The sequence below is a fragment of the Haliotis asinina genome, chromosome 2, assembly GCF_037392515.1.
Source record: "Haliotis asinina isolate JCU_RB_2024 chromosome 2, JCU_Hal_asi_v2, whole genome shotgun sequence".
Classification (NCBI taxonomy): domain Eukaryota; kingdom Metazoa; phylum Mollusca; class Gastropoda; order Lepetellida; family Haliotidae; genus Haliotis; species Haliotis asinina.
This window is the reverse complement of record NC_090281.1, coordinates 19364945-19380148: the sequence shown is the minus strand read 5'-3', so window position 1 is coordinate 19380148 and position 15204 is coordinate 19364945. Positions and strand designations below refer to the sequence as shown.

The 15204-nt window shown below is 41.5% G+C and overlaps 1 protein-coding gene across 1 annotated transcript; it reads right to left on the bottom strand.

Moving 5' to 3' along the window:
• Positions 1-4029: 4029 nt before the first annotated feature.
• LOC137272325 (uncharacterized) lies at positions 4030-13775 on the bottom strand. The gene is made up of 4 exons (XM_067804691.1): positions 13672-13775; positions 10579-10686; positions 7813-7929; positions 4030-4915 (listed from the first exon to the last, which is right to left on the bottom strand). Exons 1-4 carry the CDS (start codon positions 13717-13719, stop codon positions 4424-4426), a joined length of 765 nt encoding a protein of 254 aa, XP_067660792.1. The 5' UTR covers positions 13720-13775; the 3' UTR covers positions 4030-4423.
• Between the last annotated feature and the right edge of the window lie 1429 nt (positions 13776-15204).

Sequence of the window (15204 nt, the reverse complement as noted above, 5' to 3'; positions counted from 1 at the left end):
TTTCAGACATCAACTAAAAGTTATTGACACGAGCGTGCATAGTTTCATTCAGACCAGCAAACTTTGCCTCGACAGACCGGAAAATATCTGTTTTAGATGCTGCATTCTTCATTAAAATACTATCCAACTTTTCATTTAATATCTGGCTGTTCACACACTGTCAGCAAACAGAACGCCAGTGTATGATATAGCGTCTGCCCGGTGGTCCGCCGCTTGCTAGTTACATGGCGGACTTAAAACTTTACTATTACTTTACTTCATAGTAGGCCCTGTAGGCCAATACATAGTCTGTCGTGCAGACCCTGAAGCAAATATATCCAAGAAAGCCCATGCAAGACGAGGAAATGTGGCAAGTCTAGATGGCCTTCGCTTCAGCTTCTGAAATGAAGAATGTCTCTGGGCTCCATTTCATTATAATATTTTTTTTACTATGAACTTTTTTCAGTACAAAATGTTCTTTTCCGAGACTAGTTGTTAGTCTAGCCAATACATTTCACAAGAGTAAACGTTTGACCATGTCACTGACTACGGGAAATGTATTTGAAAATAATTTATGTACGTGGCAGCTCGACGATGTCTGTATAGTTCATGATCAACGAAACCATAACTTCCACAGATCAGCCTACCCATTTATCTAATACTAAATGTGACTGGTATAGGGAATGCCTTCAGCCAATGAACAGTGTTGTTCTTTTCTCATAGTATGTAACAACCACATATCGATTCATTAATTACATTATTTTAACACCTTATCTCAGCTTCATGTTTGAAATACAGGGCTGGTTACATATTTACAGAGTCTGCAACATTTTCAGTTATCAGCCCTGTGGGCTTGCTGGGTATTTAGGGCGTTTCATACACTGAGAATACACACACGTGGAACAAAGGTAACAATATGTTGCCTGTTGGCCGTCCCAGCCGAGAATGAACATACCGGGCTATGACGTCATATACAAACATATCTGATAGCGTCCTCTAGCCCGGATTACCTGCCACCGGATTACCTCCACTGGTTTGTCCCAAAAGAGAAATCAGTCTCTATCTTATTCACCCATCTCAAACGATAGAAATTTCATGATACACAAACACGCCGAGCACCATGGAACTTATACGTGTCTTGACACTACTGTTGTAACTGTATATAGATGTCAGGTGAATCTACAACAGGTAGTTTCAAGGCAGTATAAAGGACGCTATGCAGCGTGCCCGTAATTCCACCAAAATTGTGTATGGGGTGTACGTTCTACTTGCGCCAAACCACTCGGAGACATACCCAGCTGCAGGCGCTCTTAAACTCCGACACCAGTTGAAAAAGAAAACACTGGCTGTACTGAAAGAGCTGGAACTGAGCACCACGTATTATCTGTTCAGCACATAAAATCAGTGCAAATATTGGTTTTAATAGAACATACTATATTTGTGCATGACCATTTTGAAGCTTTCGAATACCGAATACCTGACAGATCTCAGCTGCATGTAGTGGAACGGATTTGATTGGGAGAAATGCCCCATGTGTGCTGCAGATGCTCTTCAACTCTGACCCCAGTGGAAGAAGGCTAGGGCGGTGGGGAAATCTAGTGGTTAAAGCGTTAGCTCGTCACGCTGAAGACCGGGTTCGATTCTCCACATCCTCCTAATGATGATAACTGCAACACCCAATGTTGATAACTGCTACTGGCAATGTTGATAACCCAAACGCCCAATGTTGATAACGGCAACACCCAATGTTTCTTACTCTAGGAAAACATGTATTCGGACCTGTAACCCATATAGACCGAGACAGATTTTCCTTGACTATATCCCTGGTGACAGTATTGATTTTACAGACGTCGACGACAACGACGACGACGATGATGATGGTGATCATGCCAAAGAAAAAGAAAGTCTCAGGTGACACATAATATTTTTGGTGATCAACATTATGAGCATCGATCTACGCAGTTCTAACCCGGATCTTCCCGGGTAGCTTGAGCATGTATTGCCAGAACATTTCCAGTATATCTTGGCCGATACTAATCATAATACGCCAGTAACCGGTGTAGACAGTTACCAAAACACAACTGACACACTGAAAAGGTTTATCGCCTAGATCCTATTTAAGTAGAGCTCAACAGTCTCCCTGGTGCGATGACGATGTGGAATTAACTAAGCAACAGCAAATATATCCGTCGATTCAGGCATGATATCTACATGTACATACCACTATCTACTACTTTGTGTTCAGGTTTATGAAGTATAAGATACTCTCACTTTGTATATATGCTCTTGCTGTTGATCACTGGATTGTTTGGTCCAGGCTCGATTATGTACAGACCGCCGCCATATAGCTTAAATATTGCTGAGTGCGGTGTAAAACTAACCTCACTCACTGAAATCAGATCTTATTATTTTCATGTTATCAGAAATATTGCTCCACGTGGCGATAAATAAATAGAGGTTATCACGCGAGTGTGTTTTGGATAACATCTTGCATTAGGAATAGCGAGTCTTGCCGAAGTTCACTGATGGGGGGATCTGAAATGACCCAGAAACGTTGTGTGTTAAAGATTAAAAGAAAATTTATCCATAAAAGATTTTGTTCAACTGTGAAAGTAGTCCCTAAAATTTGCACATGACCTCTCTAATTTGCATCGATATCTTTATATGACCCCAACGGATACCGAAAAGATCGGTTGGCTTTATCCTGCCGAGAACACTATCCATCGTATAATGAATGTATGTATCAATGTATAAATGAGTGAATGAATGATATTTAGGGACTCATAAGGTCTTGACTGCATCATAAGTACTATCGTAATAATATTGCTTATATCACGTGCAGAATCGCGCTGAATACCAGGACACAGAAAATATGGCGACGGTGGAAGAGAAGATGACATCTCAACGTTGTCTTTGGTAAAGTTATTTATTGAATGATGAATTATTCAATTATTATTAGTTATCGATCAGGATATATTATATTTCTCTTTGTATATATGCTCCTGCTGTTGACCACTGGATTGACTAGTGAAAAGCCAAACGCATTCACTCACTCTGTATATGGGGGTCGGTGGGGGTAGCATGATGGTTATTGTTTACAGCGTTAGCTAGTCACGCAGAAGACCTGGGTTCGATTCCCCGTGTGGGTAGAATGTGTTAAGTCCGGTGTCTCCCACCGTGAAATTGTTGGAATATTGTTGAAAGCAGTGTAAAACCCCACTCCCTCACTTTGGATATTGTAAATACAAATCATACTTATAAACACAAATCTATCATATGAGAGATTCTTTGAGCCAGACACATAGAGGCACCTGGGCGTTCCGCTTCAGGATCTACTAGTATTCTTTTTGGCCGAGCATTCCAATATACAACGGTTTGATGTCTGTTTCAATCGAAATATAAACTATAACGCCCTCGGATACAGGTTGTGCTTAATTAATGAACATTTGTATACATTTGTTAGCACATAATGGTGACCGACAGGGCAAACAGTCATCCTGTGGGTGACGGGACAGGGGTGTAGACTAGTGATTCGACCTCCACATGGGTATAACGTGTGAAGCCCATTTCCCGTGTCCCCACCGTGATATAACTGGAGTATTGCTAAAAGCGGCGTAAAATGTAACTCACTCTCTAATCACAACTCATGTTCGCGTGAAGATCTGGTGTATGTTTCTCGATGTTTCTGCTTATAGGAAAATATAAAGTAATATCATCTTATGAAGCGTGTAAATCTCTAATAAGAACAGACCCGTGAAGGTCCGGGGTAGAATAGGCCTTCAGCAACCCATTTTGCCATAAAAGGCGACTATGCTTGTCGTAAAAGGCGACTAACATGATCGGATGATCAGACTCGCTGACTTTTTGACAAGTGTCATGGGTTCCCAATTGCGCAGATCGATGCTCATCTTGTTGATCACTGGATTGTCTGATCCAGACTCGATTATTTACAGACCGCTGTCATATAGCTGGAATATTGCTGATTGCGGCGCAAAACTAAACTCACTCACTCACCCACTCACTCACTCTAATAAGAACAAACACAGTTAGTTTAAATTGCAAATATTTTTATTTCACATATTTAGATGGATTTTCCCCAATTTCTTGGTTTTCGGAGTTCGAGACAAATATGTGCATGAAATTTTAAATACAATTTTGCTACTTTCAGTGTTCCATTTAAATTACGGTGGAGATACTGAGGCAAATAGACAGATAAATAAAATGTTTTGCGGATGACATGTCAAATACTTACTTCCCTCATAAAAAAGCCTTGAGTTGGTGGAAATTTGTAAACGTATTTTGTAGTTAGAAGACAACAGCAACAAAAAAGCCTCGAAACAACAAATAAATTTAATTGTATCACTTTTGCGAGATAGTGAACGATGAATTTGTAAACCAAGACATTACGAAAAAAAATCAACATAGTATGTATGTTGGAAGTGCGTTACAGATGAGGGGGGACTTTCATGAGAGGTGGGGGAGTTCGCATTCTGTGGGCGGTCTGTGGGAGTTCGTCGTTCGCTTCACTCTTTGGTGCAGGTGGGGCTTTCAGTTCAGGAAGCGGAGGCGGGATTCTCATTCTGTGCGCGTTCAGTGGAGAGCCTTGGCGATCCGCTTTCTCCAGCGCAGGTGGCTCTTTAACGTCATGGTGCGGAAGAGGGGGAGGCGTGCGAATCACGTGGGTCTCATGAAGAGGGGGAGGGGTTGGGAAGATCATAGCAGGGGGCAAGTCCTCGTCGTCACTTTCAGGCTCATCGGCGCTTTGGGACAGAGGAGGTGGGGCGTTGTTGGGGTGGAGCTCATTGTTCATGTACTGGTATAGCATAAACTCGTCAAGCCAGAAGGATTTGACCGAGTTGCAAAGATGGTCAACAGCAGGACCCACGGACTGACGGAAGTGCCTCTTGTCACCTGAGGTCAAGAGAACAGTTGCGGTCTGTGGATTAAAAACACATATCTTGATATTGTTTTGCTACAACAGAAGCCATCTCTCCGAACTCTGCCAAAGTAATATACTCACGGCAACGAAAAAGTGAACACATGAAAGTGTAGGTGTTTCTTTATTCTTTCCAAGTTTATTCACAAGTTTTGTTTTGCACTATGGGTGAAACTGTGGAAAAAGGAATATAGGAACACTTTCACTCGTTCCCTTGTTTGTTTCCACGAGTATATGTCAACCAACACTGTTTAAAAACATAAATTATGTTGTGCATTAACCTTGGTTGATAACGGGCCTATGATCCGTATTTCTTTAATGTGATCTGACTCCGCGGTTCAGAGCCGTGAAGGTCCCCGGGTAGAATACTAGGCATTCAGCACCCCATGCTCGCCGTAGAAGGCGACTGTGCTTGTCGTAAGAGGCGACTAACGGGATCGGTTGGTCAGGCTCGCTGACTTGGTTTACACATGTCATCGGTTCCCAATTGCGCAGATCAATGCTGATGCTGTTGATCACTGGATTGTCTGGTCCAGGCTCGATCGTTTACAGACCGCCGCCATATAGCTGGAATATTGCTGAGTGTGGAGTAAAACGACACTCTTTCATTCCGCGGTTCAACTGTGAGAAGCTGAACTAAAACCATTCAGTGAAACAGCCTCGATGGTGTACACTCTTACGAAATATGCATCATGTATTTAATGCATCTTACTGTATAAGTGTATTGTATAAATGCGACCGATTTACATAGTCAGGTGGCCGATTACCTCGGAACAAAGTCTGAGAAGTAAACACAAAAATAACACTCATTCTCCCAAGAATGATTTTCACATGTGATGAAGTCAAAATCCACCGGACTTTGCCTTAAGTAAATGAACTAAGATCCGGATTACATTTTTAAAATCCATTTCACATAACACATGGCAAGGCAATATATATCACACCTCTGAAGTAGATATACACGCACATGCATATAGATACATAGAATATCGTCTCACTTTCTGTAGAGGTTATATATGATTGAAGAAATTAGGTTACTTAAAGCGAATACATTGGGAAGAAATTGGAAATATCAATTGATATTATATTATAAGAGCGCTTCATTGCTCACACAAAACAGCAGATAAAGTTTTCCATTTCCTTATAAAGGGATCTAATTATTGTTTCTCCTGACTATGTACTTTTCGGTTGTACATCTGTCTTTTAGTAGTCTAAGGTATCAAGATGACGCATGTTGTTTAATATTTGAAACATAAATGAATGTTTTGGCTAGAAGTACAATATGATTTAGTATTGTTTGAATATATTCCAAGCATGATAGAGGATTTTGTGAAAAAGACATTACACTGGAGGTGGGTATTTAGAAATTGTTCTACATCCTTCAACTAAGTCACAGTGAATGATAACATGCGATATGCCATCTGAGATATTTTTACAGAGACTACATGTATCAGTATCCACTAATTTCATCTTCACTAGTTCTTTCTTTGTATACTTTATTCTGTAAATAAGTGACCCGTGAAGGTCCCGGGATAGAATAGACCCTCAGCAACCCATGCTTGCCATAAAAGGCGACTATGCTTGTCGTAAGAGGTGACTAACGGGATCGGGTGGTCAGGCTCGCTGACTTGGTTAACACATGTCATCAGTTCCCATTTGCGCAAATCGATGCTCATATTGTTGATCACTGGATTGTCTGATCCAGATTCGATTATTTACAGGCCGCCGCCATATACCTGGAATAATGCTGAGTGTGGCGTAAAACTAAACTCACTCACTCACTGTAAATAAATCTGTAGTATTTGAATACATCTCTCCAAACTATATCCTGCTGAAAGACAGTATTCCAATACTCTAGTACCTTATGAGTATTGTTTTCCTCCATCATCCTTGAACCTTTAACATTTGAGATCTCATCTTAGTATACGCTATTAATGTTTAATTGATTTAAGGACAGAGTTCTGTTACCTAAATGTTGTCTCCAGTTTGCTGGAACGTTACTTAACAAATGATGATAATCCAAGACGGTTCCTCCTGTTTTGTACCTCTGTTATAGCTCATCATTGGCATTACAAATATTTTTAACATCATAGATACCAAAATCAAACCAATCTTTTATCACGTATGAGGATTTAGAGAAATGATTCAACCAAGTAGCTGAACCAAGATAAGTCATCACTGTCAAAGGTGTGCTTTTTATAAAATATTCTCCAAGCACATAAAACATCTCTCCGATAGGGATTGTCGTTGCCAGATAGGCAATCGACAACATTAGAGCAAAGTGAGTGTAAAAGATTTATGGGAAAGGTGTTGTTAAAGGTTGAGACTCTATTTAAGTGATGATTTCAGTGATGACAATGTCAAAGCATTGATGAACCCCCAAATGTCAACCATTCTGAGGTCTCCATCCGCGTAGGCTTTAGTGATATTCGACCTTTTAGTCTTAGAATTTTTATCATTCGATATAAATTTGTAGATGATTTTACTGGATGAATGTTTTTCGTGGGATAGGGACTGCATAGAAAATATGTTCTGGACTGAAAACTGCTAGGGTTTTGATAACGGTAATTTTGCCGATTAAAGTTGGTCTTCAGCAGGTCATGCTTGTCGTAAGAGGAGACTGACGGGTTTGGGTGGTCAGACTCGCTGACTTGGTTGACACATGTCATCGTTCCCAAATGCGTAGATCGATGCTCATGCTGTTGATCACTAGATTGAATGATCCAGACTCGATGATTCACAGAACGCCGCCATATGATTGGAATATTGCTGAGTGCGACGTAAAACAACTGTCAGTATTCAACAACAGGGAGACCTTGTAAGTTCCAAGTTCCAAGTGGCACTTGCTGTGCCGCGTGAATACGTTAAGTCTAAGTTAAACAAACAAACAAACAAACCTTTGTTCTGGTATAGAAGTGCCTCTGAGCTCGAGGTATGATGAGGGGTTTCATGTACCGGTAGATAAAACACGACCGAAGATCCGGGTCTTTCAGGGCAGTGATACCGTTAGGACCCTGGAATTATTAGATTGATTTCAATGTAATCAACAAAACAAAGTCAAATATCTTATAAACTATCAATGTTACAATAATGTATAAACATTAAAGAATGTATGACATTAAAGGATGTGTGACATTAAAGAATGTATGACATTAAAGAATGTATGACATTAAAGGATGTATGACATTAAAGGATGTGTGACATTGAAGGATGTGTGACATTAAAGGATGTGTGTGAGAGAGAGATGACGATGACGTACGTAAACAGACAGTCTTGAACGGAGACGCCATCCAAAGTGTCTAAAACAAATGTCCGTCAAGCGTTTTTTCCCCAAAAAAGTCTTCTTCATTGGAGCTTAATAGACGTTTATTATCAAGAGTTCGTTTAAAGATCACATGTAACATAAAACACAACTTGGCAGATTCTGATACCTTTCGGTATGCACTTACCAAAACAGATCATCGAAAATGCCAATTCAAACTATAAAGCCGGAAAAAACGCGATGAAAAAAGCCCGCGAAATTTCCCCCTGAGCTGGGGGAAAAAGTGGTTTCAATAGCTGTGCTGCGCTGCGCCCATAACGCATGCGCAGTGAATAGGTTCGCGGAGGTTGAAACAGTATACATATCCGGAGTATGATGTCGTGAGCAGTAGTCTAATCTTGGTTGTGTACACAAACAAGTGAATAATCTACTCGTTACATTAAAAAACTTGTTGATTGTGGTCACAAAGAAAGCTCAATGTCTGGTTTAGTGACCCCTATATGTCTGCAATACACAGCTTCAATGATTGACCACATGCAATTTGAACTTAACACCTATCAGGCTATCCGCCATAAACAAAATAAATTGATTTATGACTCGTGCACCAGAGTTCTGTCTATGCCACATTATGTACTTAGGCAGAGTGATACTTGTACACATGGCATGTTTTTATGTCTGTGGGTTGCAAACAAACTACATCCATTTTTCTCGGATGACGGAATCTGACTGTACCAAAATTGCTGCTTGTCTGTTTCAAGTCCAGCTTTGGTAGAGGGACGGGGCGGCTCGTTGACGTGGTTGACACATGTTATTGTATGAACATTGATCAAAACCCGGCCATACAGGCCATAGAGGCCATACAGGCCATAGATGCCATACAGGCCATACAGGCCATACAGGCCATGCAGGCCTTGCAGGCCATGCAGGCCATGCAGGCCATGCAGGCCATACAGGCCATGCAGGCCATACAGGCCATACAGGTCATGCAGCTGGAAAATTGCTGAGTGTGGAGTAAAACTAAACTGACTCACTATTGTCCCTGACTCGGGAAGTGCATAGAGTACGTACAGTGCTTACGTACATAGATTGGTGTTCAGGTGCGAGTCTAACTGGAACATTATGTCACTGTTTATCATTGTATGATGATAAATTATTTCCAGGTCGTTATCACCTGACAGGTTATGGTGTAATTCATGGCCTATGGTTGATAACATCTGCCTGAGAAGTGGAGGAGGTTTACATACACCTACTTGACCTCTATCGTGTTTGTGAGCTAAATCCCAATACGGGGTCCGAGAATGGAATTGGGATAACCCACAGGTACGCATAGACTATCAAAGTCCCGCTGGTCATAGGTCCGTGTTAGCAATAGACTACATGTTGTCTGGGTCAAAATGATAGCGCTGACTCACAACCTCAAATATCGGTCAGTGATCAAACATTCATTTCCACACGGAGTGTAATGAAAACACCAGTGTTTTATAACATTTGTCTCCAAATAAAGCGGTTTCTTCACAAATTCTCATAATTTTGGTTTAATTTTCCGTGCGACGTTTTACGAGGGTAAAGCAACAGTAGTCTAATCCTATCACAACCCTACTCACCCAACCTGAGCCTCAACAACCCTCCCCTCACAAAGTCTCAGCCCGTCACAACTTTACCTCACCCAACCTCAGCACCAACAACCCTACCCTCACCCAGTCTCAGCCCGTCACAACTCTACCCCACCTAACCTCAGCACCAACAATACTACCTCACCTAGCCTCAGCCCCCAACTACCCTACCTCACCCAACCTCAGCCACAACAACCTTACCCTCACCCAGTCTCAACCCAACACAACTACATCACCCAACCTCAGCCCCCAACAACCCTACCCTCACACAGTCTCAGCCCACACAACTCTACCTCACCCAACCTCAGCACGTCACAACCCTACCTCACCCAGTCTCAGCCCAACACAATCCTACCTCAAAACACCTCAGCCCCAACAACCTTACCTCAACCAGTCTGAGCCCAACACAACTCTACCTCACCCAGCCTCAGCCCCAACAACCCTACCCTCACCCAGTCTTAACCCAACACAACTCTACCTCACCTAACCTCAGCCCCAACAATCCTACCCTCACCCAGTCTCAACCCAGCAATCCTTCCCTCGCCAGTATCTGCCCATCACAATCCTACCCTCACCAAATCCCAGCCCAACACAATCCTACCCTAATCGAATCAGTCCATCACAAACCCACCCCACCCAATCTTAGCCAAACACAATCCCACTTCATCCAATCTCCGCCCATCACAATTCCAACCTTGCCCAATCTCAGTACAGCACAATCCCACCTCACCCAATGTCAGCCCATCACAATCGTATATAAACGATAACACAGCGTCTTCACGACTCACCACATCCGGGTCGCTGACTTCATGGCTGATGTAGTTCCGCTCACCCTCGTCCAGTTGGATGTTGTTTAGCCTCGGTCTGGCCCACTCTACTTGCGGAGCTCGGAAACTCTAAAACAATCCAACGAAATCACAGAACTGTTTAGACAGAAGAAAAAATGTTGTTCTGGGCTAGAACCATCAGTGCTCAGTCTAAGAATATTTTGTCTCAGTCTTACACGTTACACTCCTACACTGAGTCTAGTCATTCGTAACTACTCGTCTCTTTCCGTGACCTGCAAGAAGACTCTTATCCATCTCGTACGCCAGCATTGCCAAGAATCGTGGCAAACCAATCATATTGCGCGTAGTAAAGTGCATTTTAAAACATGAAAATGGCGGAATGTAAACATAAACTGTGATCAGCCTTCAACAGTGAAACATGTTTGTAAAGGGAATGACCGTATTGCTGTTTTGCCTGCGGGATGTAGGATAATCTTAGAGCCATGTTTGGAAAGTGAGAGTTATCTCTCCTTGATAATGGTACTAAACTGTTTTCATCTCCGTGCCCGTTTGCGCATAGACCGGACCCAGTCGTAACTATGGCCACGAGAGGAGTACGAGACGCCATCCGGCCTGCCGGAATGACACGAGTAGTTACGAATGTGAGTCTAGTAAGACGTAACCTCATGTAACCTGTGAACGACCTATGACCGTCCAATCAAACGCAACGCGACCTATCAGATTTAACCAATCAGACAACAGCTATTGTTTAGGGTTTGGCGGGACTTACGAAATTCCCCAGTCACTATCACTTATCTCTCAACAAACGGAAATCCGCATAAAACACAGATACTTGACCTGCTGTATATCCGATGACATGGTTAGCTGATATTTTCGCAAGCTAACCTTCTTGAATATTGACAAAAACACTATTTTCAGCGACTATTTAGTCACTGCTGACAGTGATGTAGCGTGCTCAATGTTCACACGAAAACGATCGTACGGAAAATAGCATTCAGAATCATTCGGGCACAACCGTTTTCGAGGTAAAAGTTCAAAAGGCGAATGTCCCCTTTTGCGATGTGGTAAGCTCAAAGACGGATCCATAGGGGGTGGGGAATGGGTGGGGATGCGCATACACAAGCTGCGTGATGTCTACCGTTCTCGTGTTGAAACATTGCCACCTGACGGTTAAAAACGGGGATGAGGCGAGATCGCAGGATTTGGTCAATGTAACGATTTGCAGTAACACTGCCTTGGACCATCATTAGCTCTGATCAACCCCTGCAGGACATGCTCCCCACACCCTTCTACCATCCTAATCTGTCCACCTTCCAAACGCAGTTCGACACAAAACGTTCGTGTCGACGTCAATAGACAGGTTGTCACCAATCCCGTCGTAGCAGGAAGAAACGTGATTCCTCGCTGAACCAAATGTGTGGCCAGTTTCCCAGGTTCCATGGATGTGCCCTTCTGCACCACCACTGGACACGTCGTTGGTGTAATCGTGTTAGGAGTGTCCAACATTTGGTCGATATGCTTGAATCCTCACTTCTCTCAGACCATTTCTGATGGAACTGTTTCGGCCAGTAGCCAACATTCATTGCTGGCATTTCGGATTATCGTTTACAAAAAAAAGGTGAATTTGGTTATTCATAGTTGATGTCTCTACTCATGTTTTCGACACATTACATTGCATTGCATTACGTCCTTTTCAGCATACGCGTTCCATGTATTGTTTTCACTTTTATGAGAAATGTTGTGAAACACATTTTGGGCATGATACACAATAACCACGATATGATTAACTGGTTTTAAAATGAGTAACTGTCTTAATGACGATTACTGTCAAAATACATCGAAATGAATTGCTGAAAACGCCTGTGCCATTCATGTGAAGAGTGTATGAACAACTGTGTTAGAATCAGCTGGATCACCAAAGTTGGAAACACATGTGCTGGATGCTGGGCTAGAATCACCTGAGCTGGAATCAATTGTACTAGATCAACTGTGCTAGTTTTACCTGTACGGGACCTGTACAAGGTTTACTTGTGTTGGATTCAGTTACTCAACGGCGATTCTGTGACCCCCTGATCACCTGATTGTGGGTGAAGCATGTACCATTCCTAACGTGTACCCTATAATATTACATTTGGTGAAGCTCAAGATGCTATAAATCACGGCGCGATTACCCTGAATAAATGTTTGGACTGACGACCCTTTACTCGAATAGCGGAATAACGTCCTTATTGTGAACAAAACGGCAAAACCAAATATGACCTTACTAATTCACTGACCACGAAAGGCCAATAACTATCATAACGACCGTATAGTTCCAAATTAATTATGTTTCCAAAATCTGCCACGATGACAGACCCGTGCAGATTAATGCAGGTTCAAAACTGTCCTTGTCTAAACACCTGTATACATGGTAAGAAATTGCTATGAGCATTCTCTTACAAATTTACTTTATACAGTCGAAACAAATAGAAAAAAAACAAGTATGTGAATTTTGAAATTTAGAATTTAAACTGTAGTAAACACTAGATCACTTTTAAACTTCAAGGAACAGCACCTATGATTAGATTCCAGTCCGCGTGTTTCTAACCACTAGTACACAAATTTTACCGTTACCAAAATGTAACTAGATTAAATCGGTAGTCACATGAATAAACATTTTGTGTGTTTGTTAGTTTTGTTTCCGTAGCCACAATCAAATATGGATACAAACTGTATTTCTAAATTTCAAGCAGCTGGCACGTTTACTGACAAAATGTTTAATAAGTGAACTCCTATATGTCCAACTATGTACAATAAGGTCGTAAACCATCTTTCAACCCATGGAATGACTTCACAGATGTGTTTCGCAAGAGAATATAAAACAATAAATCATCGCTTCACAACAATGCATTTAACAGTCTATTAACTCACATTGCAGCAAAATCCAGAAAATGAGGTTGATTAATCTCTCTTTACGCTTATCCTTTAAGTCATAATCTATGCTGCACGTTACCCCAACAATTACATGGGAACCAAACTGTTCAAGCAAGTCACCAATGGCACTAAAGGCGGCAACTGTAACTGCCTACACGACTACTACCCGCAACTACGTACCCCCACATACGCCACCAACAGGAACAGCGCAACCACACAACGCAGCATAACGTCCGTCGTATCTGCAAACTACACAGGTATTTCTCGTTTTGCCCCGCGAAGTCTCTTTTATACCGCTACCCTCATTAATTATAATCTACGTGAGTATGAAGTAACCAAACAGAGGTGGCCGTCCCTCCCACCCGGGAGCGGACTTCATTTATTGTCAGATGTTTTTGTAAACTCATTTAATTGTAAGTAAGTTTACTATCGATTTTCCTTCTAAAATAAAATAAATTACATCATATACTAGACGTTTAGAAGAAGCCTTCTTAATGTTCTGATAAACCTAGAGAATTAAATGGGTCGTGGTCATAAAATGCTTGTCATCGAACCCCGACGATTCAGTTGTTGTTCGTGATATCAACCTCTCATTTGAAGACTCATGCTTAATTATTTGCAGTCTTTCCACTGTGTCTGGCAGGACTCCATCGTATATTGTTGTCGTGGCTTTCAACACCATTTTGCCCTTTATTAATTATTAATTTTCTGGTGTCCTCCGCCGTGATATTGCTGGAATATTGCTAAAAAGCGGCGTAAAACTAAACTCACTCTCTTACTATTCATTAGAATGGGGGGCTGCGGGGTAGCCTAATGGTTAACGCGTTCGCTCGTCACGCTTAAGACTCGAGTTCGATTCCCAATATGGGTACAGTGTGTGAAGCCCATTTCTGGTGTCCCTCATCGTGATATTATTGGAATATTGCTAAGGGTGTCGAAGAACCATACTCACTCACTCATTAGAATGATGACTGATTATTTTCTGTTTGACGTGTGATACAATGCTGTGTATTGAAACCGAATATCCGTTATAGACAATCTTCTTTTTAGCACCCCACACACATCGACCGCGTCTTAATCAAACACAAAAGCAATGGCCGGATTAGTGTCAGATTCAGTTTATCTACTCTGCGATAAGAGAAACAACCAACTCATAAGTACAATGGCAATTAATGTTTTTCAAAAAATGTTGATGACAAAAAACGTTATTGAACGTATCTATTCCTAAAGGAAAGCAGGTCTTTATTGCATTCTCATCTTGAAAATAAGCTATGCCTAACGCCGTTCTTCATATCGCTAATAACAGTGGTTTGAAAAAAAATTAGATACCCAAAGTGCATTTAATATGAGCATAATTTAATTTTCAACTGCTTGCAAAAATATGTCACCAGCGAAGAAAAGTCGACGTTGTCCGTCTAGATCGTTACTGTACGTGGGTGTATTGGAATGCATCTTAATGCTACAAAATCGTTGTTTATGTTAACGCCAAACAAAACAAATATTCATATAGCGAACATGGAAATATAACCGACGGATTGGACTTGTATAGTCTTTTTGCAGTGAAAACGTACCGATGAATTTCAATATTCACAAAAAATAAATCCTATAAAGTGAAAATAAGACCGGACATGTAAATCTCAGACATTAATTCAGTGTAGGATCAAAGTTGTTATAAAAACGAACATACTTTGAAATGGTTATTAATGGTTTTGT